This window comes from Dendropsophus ebraccatus, chromosome 2 (assembly GCF_027789765.1).
Source record: "Dendropsophus ebraccatus isolate aDenEbr1 chromosome 2, aDenEbr1.pat, whole genome shotgun sequence".
NCBI classification, from domain to species: domain Eukaryota; kingdom Metazoa; phylum Chordata; class Amphibia; order Anura; family Hylidae; genus Dendropsophus; species Dendropsophus ebraccatus.
In genome coordinates this window covers 204,639,455-204,664,089 of record NC_091455.1, presented here as the reverse complement: position 1 = coordinate 204,664,089, position 24,635 = coordinate 204,639,455, and the positions used below count along the sequence as shown (strand labels likewise).

At 45.6% G+C, this 24,635-nt stretch overlaps 1 protein-coding gene across 1 annotated transcript; it reads right to left on the bottom strand.

Annotated features, from left to right (window-relative positions):
* Positions 1 to 16: 16 nt before the first annotated feature.
* On the bottom strand, positions 17 to 24,578 carry LOC138783913 (uncharacterized). The gene is made up of 5 exons (XM_069959233.1): positions 24,394 to 24,578; positions 15,440 to 15,560; positions 14,158 to 14,283; positions 6,703 to 7,173; positions 17 to 2,768 (listed from the first exon to the last, which is right to left on the bottom strand). Exons 1-5 carry the CDS (start codon positions 24,427 to 24,429, stop codon positions 94 to 96), a joined length of 3,429 nt encoding a protein of 1,142 aa, XP_069815334.1. The 5' UTR covers positions 24,430 to 24,578; the 3' UTR covers positions 17 to 93.
* Between the last annotated feature and the right edge of the window lie 57 nt (positions 24,579 to 24,635).

The window sequence follows — 24,635 nt, the reverse complement described above, 5'->3', positions numbered from 1 at the left end:
CCCCCCCCCCCCCCAACACAAAAACCCAAAAAACTAAAAAGACCATTACAAAAATTAAAAAAATGATGTGTAACACCATAATGATGACCACATTTACACGGTCACCACATACACAGTGCTGCCGTCATCCCCTTGTGTAGTGTACAAAATGGTCGGAGCATCGTTGTCTCCTGTTTTTGGAAGAACTTCGTTGTTACCAGAGTCTTTGGAGGCCGACTGGCCAACATGGCCTCCTGCCGGGACGTCTCTCGGCCTGTGGGTTGCTTGGTGGGAAGTCAAGTTCTCAAGGGAATTAAACTTCTCGTCACAGTCGCTGCACTTAAACAGTCTTTCCACTACAACCGCTGGCTGCTGCTCGCTGGTGGCCTGGTTAGATACCCCGTTCTTTTCTCCAACCTTCCTTATAATAATGCTGCTATTCTGCTGACTAGCACCACCTACAACGGTAGACGCAGGTGGCTGGGCCACCTGCAAAGTCCTGTTTGTATTGACAGAAGAGATATTCGTTATGGGTGCCGCAACAGACCCTGAATTGCCAATACCCAAGCCACTATTTAAGGTGAGGATGGTGGGATTGTTGATACTCAATGTCCCTTTGTTGGCATTTCCAGCAAGAGCAACGGGAGAATTACCGCCAATGTAAAGTCCATTGACAGGCGCAATGTTACTGAACGCCAGGTTTCCACCCAAAGTTACAGGAGCAACGTTTCCAGCAACAACACCCCCGTTAACAGCGACCACGGTTGCATTACCAATACCAGAGGAGACGTTATCCTTGGAAGGAATGGCAGATCCGGTCAGAATTAGACCAGAATTGGCATCTACAAAGAGCGGAATTGTTTGTCCCACAGGCGCATTTCCTGCAGCTGATACCGGCACCGCCTTGAGAGTTCCACCACCGACATTGGAGTTCTTTATATTGAGAGCGTTGGTGATATTCCCAGACTGGTTAACATTGATGGCCACAGGTTTTGCATGCCCAGGGGGCACAGTAACAGGAAGCGTATTTGTCTGACCCATGACTGGGGTCACCGCCACCGAACTGAATTTAGGATTGACAGTCCTCGTAGTGGTAGCAGTGCTTGTTGGCACAAGCCTAGTGTTCTTACTTATTGGCACTCTGCTGTTCTGTTTCATGCCCGAAATCTGGTTTTCTGCAATATTCATGGGTGTCGCGAGCATGATTCCTGAACTACCGACTGTGACGGGGAATGTAAGCATGATACTTTGGTTGCCATTTACAGGCACAGACAAGGGTTGGTTGCCAATACCGGTACCTCCAGTGACTATAATAGGCGATGGCTGCTGCATTTGAACTTTATTGACCAAAACTGCAGCTCCCTGTTGGTTGCCTTGAGGTTGCATGGCTTTGTTGTTCGAGGAAGGAGGCGCAGGGGCAGGAGAAGGCCCCTTGTTACTTTTAGGATGGGTTACTGGTGGCGTCATGGCTTTAGAAGTTCTAGCATCAATATTTGTGCTACTGGCGGGCGAAGCGCGACGCACTGCTACTCCTTCATCTTTGTCATCTATTATTATGATTGGATTAGAGTCCTTCTTTGCTTCTTTAGGTCCCCTGGAAGGTGGAGTAATAAAAATGCCGCCACTTCGCACGTTACTGATAGTAATGGGTGGCGTCTCTGGGCGCTTATTTGCAGGTGGTGGAGTTTTCTTAAAATCCTGGCCTCCACCAATGCCAGATGGAGCTGAAGGAAGACCCGATCTGGTGGAGGAAAGAGCGATGTAAGCAGGAGCTTGGCTACTGACGCTGGCTTTTTGAGTATGAGTGCGTTGTTCGTCATCACAGTCAACAATAATCACTGCAGGACTGATTCTTTTTGTTGGAACCCCACTTTCTGAAGCCGCCTGGGGGGCAGGTCTTTTAGTGGCATGACTCTCATTTACTATAACCTGCTCCACCTCCTGACCCACAAATGCAGAGGAAGAGGAAATAGTGTTTTTGGAAGCTGAACCCCATCCATCTGATGACACGGAGTTCTTATTTCCAGCCATCTGCCCGGTGTTGCCAGTTGCTGATGTCGCTGGCTGTACTCTGGTGATTTTGCCACTGTGGATAGAGTAATTTAGTTGGTTTTGTCGCCCATTACTATAGAGATTGACTGTATTTCGGTCTATGCTATTATTACTGCTGGTTACGGTTTGTGGTAGAGCTCTATTTCTCTGGTCACCAACAGCACCGGAATGGTTATTGGCAGCAAACATTGGCATTGTTTCAATAGCTGCCAACGGAGACATAGATTGAGACTTCCTATGATTCCCACTATTGTTTGCAGGAACCATTCCATACTTAACACCCTGGTTAGGCCCATGAGGTGACGAGGCTCCTGTATTGTTTCCATGCATGCCACTGCTGGCAGAGTGCTCCGGCTTGTTGGGAAAAACATTTGGAGACTTTGCATCACCAGGCCGGCGATATCCTGAATATGGTGAGGACATCTGGATCATCGCAGTATTCCCTTGAACATTTACTGGTGGAGTGCCATGTCTGACGGGAGGGCGTACATTCGAGAAAGGGGTAGGATTTGGTCCTCCGCTGAAGTACGGATTTGGAGGAGATGCGTATCGATGTCCCTGAGCTCCGTCAACCGGCCCGGGAACAGGATGGTGCAGCCTTCTTTGTTCCCAGTGAACGTTCATCCCACATTGATTATTGCAGAACGCACCGCAGCCGGGACAAGGTGGCATAGGATTCCTCCGATCGTGGAACACCGGATCACGCATGTGAGGGTTTCTATTCCTGTTATCCAGATCTGTAAAGATACAAATGAAATGTGTAAGGTTGGATTCAAGTGATCTCTACTTGTTGTAGCATCTATAGAAGCTGAACCTATGAAGGGCATGGTCCTATTTTCACCTTTGGTAAGGTTCAAACTGCAAAAGTTTCTTCCTTTCTATTGTCCTGTGAACCCTCAGGGTCTTTTGTCTCGCTTTATTAGTGACTAAAGATCATGTTGGTCTAGACCAGTCATGTCAAACTCTGGCCCGCGGGCCAAATCTGGCCCGTGGTGCCATTATTTTTGTCCCGCCAGGCAATTCAGAGTTTGAATTACATCTGGCCCACCATGGCTACTACATAAGAGACTATGGGGGAGGGCTGGCTACTATATAAGAGACTATGGGGGAGGGCTGGCTACTATATAAGAGACTATGGGGGAGGCCTAGCTACTATATGAGACTACTGGGGAGAGCTGGCTACTATATAAGAAACTATGGGGGAAAGCTGGCTACTATATAAGAAACTATGGGGGAGGGCTGGCTACTATACAAGACTATGGGGGAGGGCTGGCTACTATATAAGACTATGGGGGAGGGCTGGCTACTATATAAGACTATGGGGGAGGCCTACCTACTATATGAGACTATGGGGGAGGGCTGGCTACTATATGAGACTATGGGAAATGCTGGCTACTATATGGGACACTTGGGGGGCTGGCTACTATTAAGGCACTATCGGGAGGGCTGGCTAATATGTGGGGAAATTTTGGTTGGGTTGGCTACAACATGGGCCAATATTGGGGGAGCTGGCTATTACATGGGTTTGGGTGCCCAGAGCTGGGGGACACACCACTGACAGTGCCAGGAACACCGCACGCTGCTCTGACAGTGCCAGGACCGCCAAATTCACGCTTCAATAATTATCAAGGTTGGCCCCCGACTTTGTCCAATTTTTTTAAATTTTGGCCCACTGTGTATTTGAGTTTGACACCCCTGGTCTAGACAGAAAAGTCTATCTATTTTAATAGAATTGCAGGCACAATATGATAATCCATTCTAATAAACCCCTTAGAGGGAACCCATCGCAATAAAAATGCAGTGCAATATGTGGACGGCTATAGAGGAAGTGCAAAGAAGAGTGATAAAACTTTTAGGATGTCGTCATTTATGAAAATCTGTTCATTCTGTGATTAGTTGGATGGTGCTAATCTCATCCCTCACTTGCCCAAACATGGCCACACAACACTACCACAACACCCTGACAACAACCCTAGACTCTGTAGCTCCCCCTACTCTCCGCACACCCCGCCACAGATGCCAGCAGCCCTGGCACACGCCAGAAACTCGCTTATTTCTGCGATGCTCTAGGACGGCTGAACGTCTGTGGAGGAAATATAGAACCTCAGCAGATTTCCTACACTACAAATTCACTCTCAAATCTTCTTACTCTGCCCACCACCTCACTAAACAAGCTTATTTCAACTCTCTCATTTCCTCACTCTCCAACAACCCAAAGCGTCTCTTTGATACCTTTAACTCTCTTCTTAAGCCCAAGGTTCAGACACCCATCACTGACCTCTGTGCTGAAGACCTGGCCCTCCTACTTCAAATCTAAAATTGACACTATCCATCCTGGCATGACCTCCCAAAGACCCATAGATCCCATTCCCTCTCCCACCTTCTCTTCATTCTCTGCTTTTGATCCAGTTACAGAGGAAGAATTTGCCAAGCTCCTCTCCTCCTCTCTCCCTACTACCTGCCCTAGTGACCGTATTCTCTCACACCTCCTCCAGTCTCTCTCTCCTGCTGTTACTACTCACCTCACAAAAATATTCAATCACTCCCTCTCCTCTGGTATCTTCCCCTCCTCATTCAAACACACTATTATAACCCCACTACTAGAAAAAAGAAAAATAAATTGCTGGACCCATCCTGTCCAGGCAACTATCGACCTGTCTCCAATCTGCCTTTCGTTTCTAAATTCCAGGAAAGTCTGTTCTATTCTCGCCTAACCCGCTATCTCTCTGATAACGCTCTTCTTAACCCTCTACAGTCTGGTTTCCGATCCCTTCACTCTACTGAAACTGCTCTCACCAAGGTGTCAAACTATCTCCTGAAGGCAAAGTCACAAGGAAACTCCTCCTTGCTGATTCTCCTGAATCTTTCAGCAGCGTTTGACACTGTGGACCACCAGCTCCTTTTCTCCATGCTCAGCTCTCTTGGCCTCAAGGACTCTGTTCTCTCCTGGTTTTCTTCCTACCTCTCTGACCGCTCCTTCAGTGTATCCTTCTCTGGCTCTACTTCTTCTCCCTTACCTCTCTCTGTTGGGGTTCCCCAGGGCTCAGTCCTGGGTCCCCTCCTCTTCTCCCTCTTTACAGCCCCCATCGGACAGACCATCTCTACCCTGATGACACCCAGCTCTACTCCTCTTTCCGTGACATCACCCCTACATTCTTACAAAATATTAGTGAATGTCTATCCACTCTAACACTATGACCTCTCTGTTTCTCAAACTAAACCTTTTTAATACTGAACTTCTTGTATTCCCTCCCTCTTACTAACCCAAACCTGACCGGGGTTTATGCTAGACTCAGATCTATCTTTTACTCCCTATATCCAAGCTCTTGCACGATTCTGGCACCTACATCTCAAAAAATATCTCCAGAATCCGCCCATTTCTCACCCCTGACACAGCTCAGACTGACTGACCCTGATCCATTCCCATCTTAACTATTGTAACTCCCTACTAATCGGTCTTCCTTTCTCTAAGCTCTCCCCTCTCCAGTCTATCCTGAACGCAGCAGCCAGACTCATCTTCCTCTCCAGCCGTTATACTTATGTCTCCCCCCTGTGCCAGTCACTGCACTGGTTACCAATTAAATACAGAATCCAGTTCAAACTCCTCACCCTCACCCATAAAGCTCTCCACAACTCTGTCCCCCCATACATCTTCTCCCTCATCTCCACCTATCATCCTACCTGTGCTCTGCGTTCTGTTAATGATCTAACACTAACATCTTCCACAATCAGAACCTCACACTCCCGCCTCAAAGACTTCTTTCGTGCTGCACCAGTTCTCTGGAATGCCCTACCAAAAGACCTGAGACTTATCTACAACTCCCAGAGTTTCAAGCAAGCCCTGAAGACTCATCTCTTCAGGCTCGCTTATAACATTCCCTAATCTCGCCGACCTCTATGCTATCCCTTCTCCATCTTCTCTACCTTCCTCGGTATCATGTACTTTGAACTTTCTACTTGACCTCAGACAATGGTGTGTGACTGGCTAGCCCAATCACCAATAGGTACTTAGCGATTCTATGGACTATGGCTGCACCATTGGCAAATAAAGCACTTGTTGCCTCTCGTGTCACCCGCAGTCATCCAAGTCTGTAAGTTCTTGCAAGAAGGTCTCTAACTCCTTTTGTATATTTATTTATTTATTGTATAATGTAATATAAATATAAAATTTGTATTGTGTAAAAAAACAAAAAACAAAACACAAAACGCTGCAGAATCTGTTGGCGATATACAAATAAATATTATTATTGAGTGATTGACAGCTCTAAGAGCGTACACAGCTGTCAATCACTGATAGGACCACCCACTTGACTACTTAGTGAGAAGATTTACATGAATAAATGACAGGTTATAATGAAACTACTCCACAAAACTGTGTATTGCTGCTTAGCTTTTCCTGCCCACAGATTGGACGGCATCTTCTGCCAGTGTGGATCAGTCTAATAACAACGAAAATGGCATTGTATGGCACCCCCTTGAAATTAAGATCAGTGCAAAACACAGCCACAGCCAGAAAGTTGCATCTCCCTTGATACATCCCACGGAAGCCAAATTTTGTTAATTAGAAGACTGCTCATGCACGGAACCTCTCAAATGAAGAACGCATCCAGGGAAACACAATCTCCCAGTGTTGGACCTTAACAAAAAGCTCCCATCCTATTGGATACTTACCAATATGACCACTAGGGGGGGCCATGGGCATCTGGTCAAAAGCAAAGACTGGATTTCCTGGCCTCTCAGGCAAATGAAATGGAGAGCTGGGGTCAGCGGCATTTCTGTATCCAGGACCAGCATAGTGAGGAGACAGAGGCACCATTCCTGCATTCCCATAGGTGCCCATCGGGGAGGTGGGATGTGGCATTCCTTCACCTCTACTGGCAAATCCAGGAGATATCGGGCTCCCATTAAAGTAAGGGTTTGGAGAAGTCATATACGGTTTCCCGTGATTTCCATCCATAGGCGACACTGGATACATCCCCTGACTGCTCCACTGAACTCCCACTCTACACTGGTTGTTGCAGCATGTCCCACAGCGAGGGCACTGAGCCCCACTGCGCTCCTGAGAGGATGAAATCTCACTGGGGGCCACTGGGGTAGAAGCTTTTGGAGACTCCCGCTCAACCTTTATCACAGTCTCGGAGTCTGTAGAGAAGAAAGTACAGGAGGTAAGATATACTGCTGAAATATAGGGCAGGACTATTATACTAAGATGATCACATAATAAGTAGTTACCAGACTGACCGCAAAAGACTTATCTTAAATGAACATTGGGGCAGGGAGAGAGGGAAGAAAAACAGCTGCTACGAATGCAGGCTTTTAGTAGTTATATGTTTTTTTAGATAGGGGACAGTATTATAGTAGTTATATTCTTGTATATAGGAGGCAGTATTATAGTAGTTATATATACAAGCAAGTAGATGTGCTGGCACTATCAGCAGACCGTAGTATTCTGAAATTGTTTGTATGTCCAGGTTAAGTGACCTTATGTGATAGGGAGCGTTGTGATCTCTGTTTACTGAGTGATCTCAGTACAGTGTCTGCATCACGGTGGTGCTCAGCATGAATAGGAAAACTGTCTATCTCAATGGCTTGTGCTTATAGTAGTTATATTCTTGTATATAGGAGCAGTATTATAGTAGTTATATTCTTGTATATATGCAGTAGTATAGCAGTTATATTCTTGTATATAGGGGCAGTATTATAGTAGTTATGGCTCAGGGAAGAAACAGAGTGCTGCACATCACACCCATGGCTGATACTAGTGCCGCTTGGCTAAATAAAAAACACATCAGAATTTTGTGTATGAATTGATCAAGCCATACTGCCCCATGTACCTCGTGCCGGTATCTGATACACATGGGTCCCTACACTAAGTCCACACCGTGCCAGTCAGTGGCCACCAACCCCGCAGGCGTGCACAGCCAGGGAACGGGGGCCATGGGACGGCCCTGCGACCCCCATGCCACAGGACCAGACCCAAAAACACCACACCAGAACCCGGCCAGCACCGCCGGCGGAGAAGGTCGCCCCCAAGCAGCACAAGTCTGGATAAGGTATTGCGCTCACCATAGCTGCAGCAAACAGAATGGGAAAAAAACAGGAGGGATTAAAACCATGTGCACTCAGGTGTCTCCTGCTAATTGCGGTCATGTGGGTCTCACCAGGAGGAGTGCAAAACACGGAGAAAAGAGAGAAACAAAATGTGGCTCAGGGAAGAAACAGAGTGCTGCACATCACACCTATGGCTGATACTAGTGCCGCTTGGCTAAATAAAAAACACATCAGAATTTTGTGTATGAATTGATCAAGCCATACTGCCCCATGTACCTCGTGCCGGTATCTGATACACATGGGTCCCTACGCTAACTCCACACCGTGTCGGTCAGCGACCGCCAACCCCGCAAAGCGTGCACATGCAGGGAAGGGAGGCCATGGAACGGGCCGCCCATGGCCCCCGTTCCCTGGCTGTGCACGCCTGCGGGGTTGGTGGCCACTGACTGGCACGGTGTGGACTTAGTGTAGGGACCCATGTGTATCAGATACCGGCACGAGGTACATGGGGCAGTATGGCTTGATCAATTCATACACAAAATTCTGATGTGTTTTCTATTTAGCCTAGCGGCACTAGTATCAGCCATAGGTGTGAGGTGCAGCACTCTGTTTCTTCCCTGAACCGCATTATAGTAGTTATATTCTTGTATATAGGAGCAGTATTATAGTCGTTATAGTCTTGTATATAGGAGCAGTATTATAGTAGTTATATACTTGTATATAGGGGTAGTATTATAGTAGTTATATTCCTGTATATAGGAGCAGTATTATAGTAGTTATATTCTTGTACATAGGAGCAGTATTATAGTAGTTATATTCTTGTATATAGGAGCAGTATTATAGTAGGTATATCCTTGTATATAGGGGGTAGTATTATAGTAGTTATATTCCTGTATATAGGAGCAGTATTATAGTAGTTATATTCCTGTATATAGGAGAAGTATTATAGTAGTTATGCGGGGATTGTGGTCGCTGACCGGCACAGTGATGTTTTTTGGTTAGGGACTCATGTGTGTCAGAAGACCTGCACGTGGTACATGAGGCAATATGGTTTGGCCAAATTATATACTAACTTCTGATGTTGGTTTTAAATGTAGCTGAAAAAGCTTTCGTGTCAGCCATGGGTGCGATGTGCAGCCATTTCTGTCTTTTTGGCTTGTGCATATTTTAGGTATTCTGTCCCTTTTTTCATTGTGGCTTGCACTCGTGCTTTGTAAGACCCATGTGATCCAAATTAGCAGGAAGCACCTGTGTACATAAGGGGAGGATCTCCTAGTTTTCTCCCATTCTACCTGCAGAGGAATGGAGAGAGGCAAGAGCTTGTTCACACTTGTGTTGCTTGGCGTCCACTTTTTCCGCCGTTGGCGCCTGCGGGGTCTGGGGGGGCCCTTTAGGGTCTGGTCCTGTGACAATGGGGTTGCAGGGCCATTCCGTGGCCCCCCTTCTCTGCTTGCGCACGCTTTGCGGGGATTGTGGTCGCTGACCGGCACAGTGATGTTTTTTGGTTAGGGACTCATGTGTATCAGAAGACCTGCACGTGGTACATGAGGCAATATGGTTTGGCCAAATTATATACTAACTTCTGATGTTGGTTTTAAATGTAGCTGAAAAAGCTTTCGTGTCAGCCATGGGTGCGATGTGCAGCCATTTCTGTCTTTTTGGCTTGTGCATATTTTAGGTATTCTGTCCCTTTTTTCATTGTGGCTTGCACTCGTGCTTTGTAAGACCCATGTGATCCAAATTAGCAGGAAGCACCTGTGTACATAAGGGGAGGATCTCCTAGTTTTCTCCCATTCTACCTGCAGAGGAATGGAGAGAGGTAAGAGCTTGTTCACACTTGTGTTGCTTGGCGTCCACTTTTTCCGCCGTTGGCGCCTGCGGGGTCTGGGGGGGCCCTTTAGGGTCTGGTCCTGTGACAATGGGGTTGCAGGGCCATTCCGTGGCCCCCCTTCTCTGCTTGCGCACGCTTTGCGGGGATTGTGGTCGCTGACCGGCACAGTGATGTTTTTTGGTTAGGGACTCATGTGTATCAGAAGACCTGCACGTGGTACATGAGGCAATATGGTTTGGCCAAATTATATACTAACTTCTGATGTTGGTTTTAAATGTAGCTGAAAAAGCTTTCGTGTCAGCCATGGGTGCGATGTGCAGCCATTTCTGTCTTTTTGGCTTGTGCATATTTTAGGTATTCTGTCCCTTTTTTCATTGTGGCTTGCACTCGTGCTTTGTAAGACCCATGTGATCCAAATTAGCAGGAAGCACCTGTGTACATAAGGGGAGGATCTCCTAGTTTTCTCCCATTCTACCTGCAGAGGAATGGAGAGAGGTAAGAGCTTGTTCACACTTGTGTTGCTTGGCGTCCACTTTTTCCGCCGTTGGCGCCTGCGGGGTCTGGGGGGGGCCCTTTAGGGTCTGGTCCTGTGACAATGGGGTTGCAGGGCCATTCCGTGGCCCCCCTTCTCTGCTTGCGCACGCTTTGCGGGGATTGTGGTCGCTGACCGGCACAGTGATGTTTTTTGGTTAGGGACTCATGTGTATCAGAAGACCTGCACGTGGTACATGAGGCAATATGGTTTGGCCAAATTATATACTAACTTCTGATGTTGGTTTTAAATGTAGCTGAAAAAGCTTTCGTGTCAGCCATGGGTGCGATGTGCAGCCATTTCTGTCTTTTTGGCTTGTGCATATTTTAGGTATTCTGTCCCTTTTTTCATTGTGGCTTGCACTCGTGCTTTGTAAGACCCATGTGATCCAAATTAGCAGGAAGCACCTGTGTACATAAGGGGAGGATCTCCTAGTTTTCTCCCATTCTACCTGCAGAGGAATGGAAAGAGGTAAGAGCTTGTTCACACTTGTGTTGCTTGGCGTCCACTTTTTCCGCCGTTGGCGCCTGCGGGGTCTGGGGGGGCCCTTTAGGGTCTGGTCCTGTGACAATGGGGTTGCAGGGCCATTCCGTGGCCCCCCTTCTCTGCTTGCGCACGCTTTGCGGGGATTGTGGTCGCTGACCGGCACAGTGATGTTTTTTGGTTAGGGACTCATGTGTATCAGAAGACCTGCACGTGGTACATGAGGCAATATGGTTTGGCCAAATTATATACTAACTTCTGATGTTGGTTTTAAATGTAGCTGAAAAAGCTTTCGTGTCAGCCATGGGTGCGATGTGCAGCCATTTCTGTCTTTTTGGCTTGTGCATATTTTAGGTATTCTGTCCCTTTTTTCATTGTGGCTTGCACTCGTGCTTTGTAAGACCCATGTGATCCAAATTAGCAGGAAGCACCTGTGTACATAAGGGGAGGATCTCCTAGTTTTCTCCCATTCTACCTGCAGAGGAATGGAGAGAGGTAAGAGCTTGTTCACACTTGTGTTGCTTGGCGTCCCCTTTTTCCGCCGTTGGCGCCTGCGGGGTCTGGGGGGGCCCTTTAGGGTCTGGTCCTGTGACAATGGGGTTGCAGGGCCATTCCGTGGCCCCCCTTCTCTGCTTGCGCACGCTTTGCGGGGATTGTGGTCGCTGACCGGCACAGTGATGTTTTTTGGTTAGGGACTCATGTGTATCAGAAGACCTGCACGTGGTACATGAGGCAATATGGTTTGGCCAAATTATATACTAACTTCTGATGTTGGTTTTAAATGTAGCTGAAAAAGCTTTCGTGTCAGCCATGGGTGCGATGTGCAGCCATTTCTGTCTTTTTGGCTTGTGCATATTTTAGGTATTCTGTCCCTTTTTTCATTGTGGCTTGCACTCGTGCTTTGTAAGACCCATGTGATCCAAATTAGCAGGAAGCACCTGTGTACATAAGGGGAGGATCTCCTAGTTTTCTCCCATTCTACCTGCAGAGGAATGGAGAGAGGTAAGAGCTTGTTCACACTTGTGTTGCTTGGCGTCCACTTTTTCCGCCGTTGGCGCCTGCGGGGTCTGGGGGGGCCCTTTAGGGTCTGGTCCTGTGACAATGGGGTTGCAGGGCCATTCCGTGGCCCCCCTTCTCTGCTTGCGCACGCTTTGCGGGGATTGTGGTCGCTGACCGGCACAGTGATGTTTTTTGGTTAGGGACTCATGTGTATCAGAAGACCTGCACGTGGTACATGAGGCAATATGGTTTGGCCAAATTATATACTAACTTCTGATGTTGGTTTTAAATGTAGCTGAAAAAGCTTTCGTGCCAGCCATGGGTGCGATGTGCAGCCATTTCTGTCTTTTTGGCTTGTGCATATTTTAGGTATTCTGTCCCTTTTTTCATTGTGGCTTGCACTCGTGCTTTGTAAGACCCATGTGATCCAAATTAGCAGGAAGCACCTGTGTACATAAGGGGAGGATCTCCTAGTTTTCTCCCATTCTACCTGCAGAGGAATGGAGAGAGGTAAGAGCTTGTTCACACTTGTGTTGCTTGGCGTCCACTTTTTCCGCCGTTGGCGCCTGCGGGGTCTGGGGGGGGCCCTTTAGGGTCTGGTCCTGTGACAATGGGGTTGCAGGGCCATTCCGTGGCCCCCCTTCTCTGCTTGCGCACGCTTTGCGGGGATTGTGGTCGCTGACCGGCACAGTGATGTTTTTTGGTTAGGGACTCATGTGTATCAGAAGACCTGCACGTGGTACATGAGGCAATATGGTTTGGCCAAATTATATACTAACTTCTGATGTTGGTTTTAAATGTAGCTGAAAAAGCTTTCGTGTCAGCCATGGGTGCGATGTGCAGCCATTTCTGTCTTTTTGGCTTGTGCATATTTTAGGTATTCTGTCCCTTTTTTCATTGTGGCTTGCACTCGTGCTTTGTAAGACCCATGTGATCCAAATTAGCAGGAAGCACCTGTGTACATAAGGGGAGGATCTCCTAGTTTTCTCCCATTCTACCTGCAGAGGAATGGAGAGAGGTAAGAGCTTGTTCACACTTGTGTTGCTTGGCGTCCACTTTTTCCGCCGTTGGCGCCTGCGGGGTCTGGGGGGGCCCTTTAGGGTCTGGTCCTGTGACAATGGGGTTGCAGGGCCATTCCGTGGCCCCCCTTCTCTGCTTGCGCACGCTTTGCGGGGATTGTGGTCGCTGACCGGCACAGTGATGTTTTTTGGTTAGGGACTCATGTGTATCAGAAGACCTGCACGTGGTACATGAGGCAATATGGTTTGGCCAAATTATATACTAACTTCTGATGTTGGTTTTAAATGTAGCTGAAAAAGCTTTCGTGTCAGCCATGGGTGCGATGTGCAGCCATTTCTGTCTTTTTGGCTTGTGCATATTATAGTAGTTATATTCCTGTATATAGGAGAAGTATTATAGTAGTTATACACGACATGGAGAGAAAAGAACTGCTGCACATCCCATCTATGGCCGCTAGGCCTATTTTAAAATTGGTATTGGTCCTGTGACAGTGGGGTTGCAGGGCCGTTCTATGGCCTCCCTTCCCTGGTAGTGCACGCCTTGCGGGGATGGCGGTAGCTGACTGACACGATGGTGAGTTAGTGTAGGGACCCATGTGAGGCAGGAGACCTAAACGCTGGTACATGGGGCAATATGCTTTGATCAAATTATATACCAACATCCTGGAGTTGGTTTTTAAATGTAGCTGAGAAGCATAAGTATCAGCCATAGGTGTGAGGTGCAGTGCTATTTTCTCTTTTTGTCCATATTTTACATTTCTCCCTTTTCTCCGTGTTTTGCACTCCTCCTGGTAAGACCCACATGACCGCAATTAGCAGGAGACACCTGTGCACACATGATTTGTACCTCCTATCCTTCCCATTCTACCTGCTGGAGTGTGGTGAGTGTTTCAGACGAAGTGTGCACGAGCACAGAACGATTGTCACTGTCCCGCACCTGTATGTGTGTCCACACTTGAGCTTCTTTATGCTTCAATAAAGTAATAAGTGCAGAAGTAGCTGGCGAGTGCCGCATTTCTACATGTATATGCAGTATTATAGTATATTTTTTTGTATACAGGAGAAGTATTATAGTATTTTCTTGTACATAAGTTAAATTACTGTACAGGATTTGCTAATCCCTATGTCTTCCCCACGTAGTTAAGAAATGATTCCGGTTTCATGTATGTAATTAATATATAAGAGGCAATAATAAGACACTATGTAGGCACCTTTGCTGCCATCCGGAGCTCCCTGTGGCTGAGTTTCTTGCTGTTTTGCCTTCTTGCATGCGTCCATGCATGGTTCTTCGCCGCGCTCAATTCGGGACACAATTTCTGGTTTCGGGATGCGGTATCCTGTTTTACAATAAGCAGACATAATCACACACCACAATGTTACTTATATGTTTGCAGGTACAGATTATGTGTAAAATTTGGCGGTTTTGAAAATTCATTTGCCACTATTGTTTAGAATACTAAAGGGGTTTTCCAGGGCGTTTAATATGTTGTCAATGAAGGGCAATGGCAGCAGACAGCTTCATTCTTTGTGTAGTCACAGCGTTAAGTAACTAGTGTGCAGCTCCCATTCATTTCAATTGGAGCTGCACTACAATAACCCAGTGCCACTACTACGCACGGAATGGCGTCTGCTTATGGCCCAGTTGATAGTGTATATGCTGTTGTATAAATGATCTATGGCATGCCAAGTGTTGGAACCCCATGATCAGACACTGGTGGTCTACCTCTGGATTAGGCTGCCAATGTAAAAGTACCAGAAAGTCCCTTTAAGAATCAGATACGTGCAGCAGAGTTGTTTTGTATATTAGAATATTTTGTGCCATTAGACTAAGGCTATATCCGCAGTCAACCTTGGCAATGCACCTTATAGGGGATAACGTTTCCTCGGCACCAAGTGGCAGACACTCTGTTTATATGGAAATAAGTTTCCATCTTGTGAACCTGGTGCAGATTTGGTTACATTAATTTACCTAGCGTTAAGCATTACCGATCAAAGGCAAATCAGGGGATGAGAAAATGAGAGTTATTACGAGACAGGCAAAAGCCATTGGCCAATGGTAATGCTAAAACCATGCAAAAAGGCAAAGGAGATATTATACAGCATGGCAGCCGGCTGTGATGGTGTAAGGGCTGGACCCCATATTGTAGGCAATCCCTTGCCAATAGTATAACAGTATTACTGGCAGGCTTGTGCAGCCACTGGTACCATGTCTGTGATTTTGGCCATATGTGGTGACTATCTTGGAACTCATTAACACAGTAAGAGACAATCCAAGCTGATTATAATCAATAACCGGGCAACTGTTCATAATCATTGGCCATTGATTAATCCATAATGGACCACTTGCTGCAGATTGCTGGAAATCTGTCCTGTGTTTTGCAAAGTCAGGAGCCGCCGACACGTCTGTGTCTCTTAGTGGAGACTATGTGGACAGTAGAGTCGCCTCTAGTAGTGGAGATTCCTCCAGTAACCGCATATACCCATAATCCTTACCCAGGGCCAGCATCGTCTCGTAGATTTCTTTGATGAGCTCCTTGTAGATCTTCTTCTGAAACTCCTCCAGGTTCTGCCATTGCTCCTCTGAGAAGTAAATTGCAGCATCATCAAAGGTCACCTGAAAGAGACGGGATACCGGGAGGTTAGCAGTTTAATATTACTAAAGTATGGCTGTAGGTGGTACAAATGGTTTCCAGGGATGAAAATACATAAAAGATTTCTCCAAAAAACAGCACCCCCCCCCCCCTTGTCCTCAGGTTCTGCAGCTCAGTCCAAATTACTTTAATAGAACTGAGCTGCAATACCAGACTCAGCCTGCAGACAGGTGAGGTGCAATTTCATTGAAAAAACAAACAAAAAAACACATGCAGAAAGATTATCTCACAGATTTGAAGCCAAAGCCAGGAATGGATTTGAAAATAGGAAAAATCTCAGGCTTTCCTTTATGACCTGATCTGTTTATAGTCTGTTTCTTGCTTTGGCTTCAAATCTTTGGCAGATAATCTGTCTGTGTAAATGGACCCTTACTGCAGACCTGAGACGGACTGGTTGCTATGGATGTGTAGCCTGACATCATCATCAAGAAGATTGTGGTTGCTACAATGTATCTAAACCTCAAGCTAGTCATCTCCTGGCTGTCACAGCCTGCTGAGACTTGTAGTTCCCGGTAGCTCTTCCAGCAGTCCACAGACTGCGTCTTGTATTCTTCCCCAGTCCCGTTGTGTGCGGAGCCGCTTTCACAGTGAATAATCTCACAGCAATTAGCGTTCTTCACGCGACGGCTATTAACCTCGCAGAGCGGCAATTAGAGCGGATAATGAGCAAATAAAGAGAAATATTGAGCGTAAATGATTCTCACCACACGACTAATGCTCTGTGCGGGGACTCCGCAGGTAACCCACCGGGATGCAGGCACCGCAACTCCCAGCATCCTCAACTTGAGGATAAAAAACACGCACAGACTTAATTACCTGTCGCTTATGCCAATCATAATGGAGTCCTCCTATGTGAAAGGCATCTATCGGTTTTGTAAAAACATGAGCGAAATTGTCAGAGGTTCGTGTTTGCACGATACAGAACGATCAGCATTCGAATCCCCAGGGCTGCATCCACCTTCTCCAGGCAGCAGGATTCAAATTCGGATCGTTCGGAATCATGCAAACCGGAATTTTCTGCAAGTTCTCCAGCTCTGTGTTACGGATTGGTACAGCTCAGGGCTGATATACAGCATGAACATGGAACGTATGACAATTAATCATGTATCCTGAGGTCACCATGTGTCACTGTACTGTAAAATCCGTGGGGGGGGGGGGGGGGGGGTACCAACACTAAAATGTAACAGCATAAACTATTACAATGTGAGTTTATTACAAGCTTTCCTGGAGGTGGCCATATTGGAACTGTAGAGCAGAGTGGTGGTTGGTAACCTAGACAATGAGCTGTCAGGGAGGGCTATATCGGCATATCAGGAGAAGGTAAGTTCTCTAAATACATGTATTTGCAAAAATATTTAACTTGTAAAGTCCTACAAGTATAGCTAAATTGGCTGAGATGGGAATTCCCCTTTAAAAGGGGAAAATATCTGCAGGTTCGGCAAAGCTAACCTGCTAATAGATCCTGACAGATCCCAGCGACTTCAACAATAGGTCACACTATATTATTGATGGCCTTCATCCAGAAAACACTTAAATCCGGACTGAACAAAACCCAACACCGATCATGTGAACAGCACTTTAAGGTGACCATACTCAATAATCAGCCTGGTGGACCAGCTACCATACCATCCCTATTCCTCTGTTTGACCAAGCATGCATTCTCTATACGGAGAGAAGAAAGCTCTTTAACATGGGCCAAAGATAACAAAGAATGCATGCGTCTCGGTCATAGCAAAGGGATGAGTAAAGGGCCCTATTCCACGTGACGATTATCGTTTGCATAATCGTTAATGATTAACAATCTCAAACGACCGCTATTGCGAAAGATCTGAAAGAGTTTACTCATTTCCATGGAACGATAATAGTTACTTATGATTGTATTTGCGATTGTTTTTTCTTCGCTATTTCTTCGCTATTGCGTTCATATCTACTGCGACCGACGTCTTATTCAATGCAAACGATTTGTGAACGTTTTGCGAACGAGCAACGATTAAAATAGGTCCAGGTCTTATAAAGCGATCAACGATTTCTCGTTCGGTCGTTAATAATTAACTGCATTTCAACCGAACGATTATAGTTTGGATTTGAACGATTTAACGATAATCTGAACGATAATCGTCCGGTGGAATAGGGCCTTTTGCCGATGGCACTTTCCCTGCCGCTGTCACCTATATTAGGCGATGGAAACCCTTTCTGATATTTGGCAATCATAAGATGAAAGTACTAAGCAATCAATTCCCTCTATCATTGATTGGTGCTGCTCCATGTTATGGGTAAAGCCCATTGCCCGGTGTAGTCGCAAACCACCTGGGCAACATATATACATGAAACATCAACCAGGGAAGAGTTTCTAGATTCCTCTTAGGTGTTTCTGGCTATGATAAAAGATGACTCCGAAAAATTAGCTCCGATGTGTGAAAGTGGATTTAGTCCCCCCTATACAGCGCCTCCTGCTATTGTAAAACCACAACCCTCATCGTGCCACGGGTTACAGCACATTATCAATAAATGAACGGAAGAGGAGACTTCACTACTGCATTAGCAAACAGGTCTTGGTATGAAGAATTAAACTTATTATACAGGGATGAAACCTTGACAACGCCGTCACTTTAACTTAGGATCTTACATTTAGTAGGTGGGCGAGACCGGCACCTCCTATAGGGTGGGGTAATATAAGAAACCTTCAATTACTTATTAATGGGTGTGACATCTTTGCACACAGTCACACCCAACCGATCCCTCCTGTACTATGGATTATACCCACAGAGGATTGTGTCCATACAGCCTGATCTCTGCTTCTGGTGGCTGCACAGTACCACTTCTCAGTATATATTAAAGGGGTCATCCGCGGGATAGGACAACTATCCCATACACCACCATACTGTGCTTGTTCTTAAGTCCCATAAAGGAATAAATGGAGCAATGGTTAAGTCTCCTGCTGCTCTTTACAACTGGGGGACGATGGACCTATGCGCCCAGTGGTCATGACCTCCACCGATGACCTATACTATGGATAAAAGACCACTATGGACCTTGCATAACTCCTGTAATGGACGCAGACATTCTGTACAGCTGCATTGACCATATTGGTCTTCTCCAGTATTGTGTCTTCATCCCATAGATTTTCCTGGATATCAGATACTCTATAGTAGTAATTATATGTGCTGCTTTGCATAGGTCCTCCCATCCATCCTGTTACATCTTCTTTCCCGCTGCAGCGGAAGTCATATTACCGGCCACATCCTTTCCGAATCATCAAGGAAATCCTCTTTTGGTGTCTTTCATTACTCCCAACTTGGAGAAAAGTAATTAACTTCATCCTGTTCTGTGAAAACTTCTAAAGTTCCACATCCTGAACTAAAAGCCATAGCTGTGCCCATAGGGACGGTCCCCTGGCTGTCCACACACTCTGAATGACACATATCTACGCTGTAATGTTCAGCTGACAGCAGGAAAAGGCTGTACAGACAATCTCTGATCATAGAGATGGGCGCTCGTTTACAGACAGGATCGTCCATCTAATACAGTGGAAAACTGCTAAATAACACGCTTGTTCAGCCAATGGCTATCTTTCCCAATCCTTACAAGCGCACTCAACTCAGATGGGTAATAAATTCAGGATGGAGACTCCGCTGTCTGCAAAACAAAAGGATGGGGGTGGGGAGTCAAAAATTCAACATCCCTGTTCCTTCCCTCCCCCAACATCTGCCAGTAAGACAAGATGGTAGGTCAGTGCTATGGCTAGCCTAAAGCCCCTATTACACGAGGCGACTGGGGCTCGTTTTCTCCTCGTTCCCTGCTCGCTGCCACCGCTATTACGCCCGGGTGATCGCTAGATCGTCTGGGCAGCCCATAGCAGATAGCAGCGGTCTGCTGCCGCCGATACTATTTCACGGGGCAGCGGCAGCAGATCATTCACGTCGGCTGATCGTTGTCTTCTATTACACAAGACGATTATCAGCAGTAACGGACGATATCGGCCAAATACAGCCAATAATCGTTTCATGTAACAGGGCCTTAAAGAGAATGCATAGCCTAGTTTTTGTTTGTATTTTTTACCGATTAGCAGCAGACACTGGAACATGTTATTTTTTCTAATCTGTTTATATTTTCTGATTTTCCATTTTTATTTATTCTACATTATTATTGGTGCTACCATCCTGCCGAGCTGTTTTTAACAGTGATCTGCTTTACAGCAAGTCCCATGGACATAAACAACACTGGACAGAGCCCGTCCCATTGACATGAATAGGAAACATAATTGGGCACACCTATTACACCAACAGATGTCTGACAGATTATCTGACAGATTTTTTTCAGCCAAAGCCAGGAATGGATTTCAAAAGAGGAGGAATCTCTGTCTTTCCTTTATCACCTGATCTCTGTTTATAGTCTGTTCCTGACTTTGGCAGAATAAATCTGTCAGACATCTTTTGGTGTAATAGGGCCCTTAAAGAGGGGGAGGCTGAGCTCTGAGTGTCATCTATTGTCTCCTCTATCTAATAGTGTCACCTTTCACTGAAATTCTACACAGATCACTTTACAGCAGCCTCCTCCTCCTCCTCACCACCACCATGGGAGGTTTCAGGCCTAGTGGCAAGAATATTGCAAGATTTTCTCATTTAGGTGATTAAAAAAAAAAAAAAAAAAAAAAAAAACACATAAAAACTTGATTTGAACAATAGGAGATTTTCTAAAGACACATTCTCTTGTTTAAGAAACTATACACCTGCAGCACCTCTCGTCCTCAGTTTGGGTGTTTTATTGCAGCTCAATTTCAATGGAGCTTAATCGTAATACCATACACAACCTGTGGAAAGGGGAGGTGCTGTTTTTGCAGGGGACTACGGGAAAGCATTATAGTGACAGGTAGACAGCAGCAGTTCAGCCTTTCCTCCATGTGGAATGACCTCTTCAAAAGGTCACTTGGCATTCTCAGAAGCCTTTCGCATTTATATAAATAGGGCAGCTCCTGTCTACTGTTTCCTACATCCATGTTTACTGTTGTAAAACACCTCTTTAAATGCTGTTAAAAAGCTCAGCTCACCATTGACTGTCTACCCTCTACATTTTAAAGGGCCTGCAAGACCTTTGCGCAAAATTTTAAAATGTTATGTAATGTTTGCTATGCATATGTATAAACAGGTTTGAGAAAAAGTAAAAAAAAAAAAAAAAAAGCTCAGCTCAGGCAAGACAGCTGCCTTGTAGTAATGTGCTAAAAAATAATACATGTTTGAGTATCTTTCTCTAATTAAAAAAAAATTAAAATCTAGGCGACACATTCACTTAAAGGACAACTCCCATGAAAAACTTTTTCCCAGTAATTGAAGCACATTACAAAGTTATATTACTCTGTTATGTGCTTCAATCACCTATCTGCCTCCCTTCCCTGTTTTTTCCCCCTAATTACTGTGGTCACCAGACTCTTCTCTCAGCTTCTTCTTGTGACGATGAGTCATCAGCAGGAGGGCTGGTCTAGCTCCTGTTACACCAGCCTCCCCCTCCCCTGCCTTGTCAAGTGACTCAGCTTGCTCAGCTCCCATTGGCTGAGCAACCGCAAGCCATCTGAGTCATGTCACTTGCTTATCTTCTTTCCGACTGACTCCCAGCACATAGCCAGTTACAGGACCCCCCTCCTGCTGCCCAGTGGACTCAGTGAGTCATGTCACTTAGAGAAGATAAGCAAGTGACATGGTGTATCAGCTGGTGTATGTCCTGCAAGAAGTGGTGTATTCTTTCCAGTGCTGACACAGTGCTCCAGAGCAGGACAGGGTTTCTATGGGGATTTGCTATTGCTTGGGAAAGTTCCTGACAGGGACAGAGGTGGCAGCAAAGAGCACTGTGTAAACCTGAAAAGAATACATCACTTCCTGCAGAACATACAGCAGGTAATAAGTACTGGAAGACTGGAAATTATTTAATAGAAGCAATTTACAAATCTGTATGACTTTTTGACTCCAGTTTTAAAAATGTTTTCCCCCTCCCTGTAACCCATGATAGAGGGGGAAGTGAAAGATTTTTGCAATTAAGATAAGTTGCGAGTCCCTTATTAGTTGTCTATTATTTGCAAAGTTAAAATTTTCACCTTAATAAAAATACACCACATTATATGACTAGCCTTCACTTTTTTACGCCTTGTTCGGCAATGGGTGGAGCTTACCTGGTAAGGGGTGTGGCTTATGATAAAGGGGCATGTTTGCATATGAATTAGAACCCCAAAATTGTACTGTAATGTAAGCCAACTAATAATCTAAACTTAGACTAGACATTCAGAAGAGGCACCAGATGGTCTAGTCTAAGTTTATACTATCTATGTATAAAACACTAATAATAAACTATGTAGGAATGAAGCTCAACTCCTTCCAGGGCAGCACTATATAACAAGAAGCAATGCAATAGGTGTGACCTGATGGTGTACCCAGGATGAGTGATGTCTGCACTGCACCCAACACCCTCCAGAATGAAGTGCAACACAGTGCCGGATTGAGAACTGCAGCCTGCAGGGCAGACCAATGTGACTCCGCCCACTACAACAGCAGAGCATGCTGGAAGCAAAAAGCTTTGGCTATCCAGGCATGATGGCTCCCCATCCCAGTTGTAGGCCACACAAAAAGCTGCCAACAATATCTTTAGAACAGGGTTACGTTCATTGAAAGCCGCATGTTCTCCGACAGACACTGAACCAGCAGCAATCCAGGAAAGCTGTAAACAGTAATCATCACAGAGCACTATGGGTTAACCCAAGCCAGCAGAATCATGAATGCAGCTCTGGGTGTGACTGGAGTATAAAGCCATTAAACCATCAGGATGAGTGAGGTGACATGGGAGGATCCTGATGCTGTCACACTGGAAACACTGTAAGCTGCTGCAGTGTATCAGTCATCCAATCCTCTGCTATCTGGTTACACACACTGTAACAAATATCAGCGCAGGGCTGAAGCCCCCCACCCCTCGTGATCAGAGTCATGTCAATAAGAGGAGGGGTGATCTGAAGACAAAACCTGCAAATCCCCTGCAGAAACATATCTATTGTCTACCTGCTGTCACCACTAGAGGGAGCTCACTGCATACAGATGTAGGACACTATATATACACACACACGTATGGTATAATCCCACTACAGAAATAGGTCCTATACATTACCTAATGGGGACGATAAATTGATATATTATATACACATATACATGTGAAAGTAAGGATTACCTATAGGCATGGGTTATATAGACAAGGGAGGGAAAACTGTGTATATGGACTATGTAAATATATGTATACCTACCTATACAGACACCAGATACTACGTATTGCACTCTCCATAAGATATACATATATACGGTAGGGCGCTTTAACAATAAATAAATAATATCAAACTGTAGTATATATAGTGGGCCCTATAGGATACAGACTATAGTTGCAAGTCATAAAGCTATCAGACCTATAGATTGCATAGGTAGTACATGTAAACATAAATTCCATAGAGTTCCCCATAAAATAAAAATTATATATGTGCCGTACCTATAGATCCCATAGGGGCTCCTATACCATCCACAATGTATAGCTCCAGAGCTCCTATATACCATCCACAATGTATAGCTCTAGAGCTCCTATATACCATCCACAATGTATAGCTCTAGAAGCTCCTATACCATACACAATGTATAGCTCCAGGATATATAGGATATCCTATACCATACACAATGTATAGCTGCAGGATCTCCTATATACCATACACAATGTATAGCTGCAGGACCTCCTATATACCATACACAATGTATAGCTGCAGGACCTCCTATATACCATATACAATGTACAGCTGCAGGATATATAGGAGCTCCTATACCATACACAATGTATAGCTCCAGGATATACAGGAGCTCCTATATACCATACACAATGTATAGCTCCAGGATATACAGGAGCTCCTATATACCATACACAATGTATAGCTGCAGGACCTCCTATATACCATACACAATGTATAGCTGCAGGACCTCCTATATACCATACACAATGTATAGCTGCAGGACCTCCTATATACCATACACAATGTATAGCTCCTATACCATACACAATGTATAGCTCCTATATACCATACACAATATATAGCTCCTATACCATACACAATGTATAGCTGCAGGATATATAGGATATCCTATACCATACACAATGTATAGCTGCAGGACCTCCTATATACCATACACAATGTATAGCTCCTATATACCATACACAATGTATAGCTGCAGGACCTCCTATATACCATACACAATGTATAGCTCCTATATACCATACACAATGTATAGCTCCTATATACCATACACAATGTATAGCTCCTATATACCATACACAATGTATAGCTCCTATACCATACACAATGTATAGCTCCTATATACCATACACAATGTATAGCTCCTATATACCATACACAATGTATAGCTCCTATATACCATACACAATGTATAGCTCCTATATACCATACACAATGTATAGCTCCTATATACCATACACAATGTATAGCTCCTATATACCATACACAATGTATAGCTGCAGGACCTCCTATATACCATACACAATGTATAGCTGCAGGAGCTATAGATACCATAGTGATGCAGGAGGCTGTACAGAGCGGCTCCTGGCTCGCACACACTGCACAGGGCGGTATATAGAGCTGTATTCACACTCTATAGACTCCGTGCTCGGCTCCGGCGGCTGCACACACCACACAGGACTGCCGGTGCCCGTTCCGCCACACAGAACAAAGCGGCGCCGCTCCGGGTACCGAGGCACGGGGGAAGCTCCTACCTGTGCCAGGCTCTCCGACAGTAACGGGCGCTCCATATTCCGCTGCTCCCGGTCACCGACAACAGCCCGAAAACTGGGCGAGAACCGGGGAGGAGCGAGGGGTACGGGAGGCGGAGCCACGAGAGGAGGAGACAGGCACGGGGCGGAGACAGTTGGCTACACGCGATTGGCTTTAGGAGAGAGGCGGGGCGACAATGAGGCGGGAGATGAGAGTCTGGCACGGGATTGGATCAACGCGATAG

Bases quoted from the DNA above. Each gene is read 5' to 3' on its own strand.
- LOC138783913 (XM_069959233.1), bottom strand. From the start codon at position 24,429: ATGGAGCGCCCGTTACTGTCGGAGAGCCTGGCACAG. The intron at 14,284-15,439 runs GTAAGGATTATG...ATTGTAAAACAG, and splicing joins CGAGACGATGCTGGCCCTGG to GATACCGCATCCCGAAACCA. The intron at 2,769-6,702 runs GTAAGTATCCAA...GTATCTTTACAG, and splicing joins CCCCCCTAGTGGTCATATTG to ATCTGGATAACAGGAATAGA.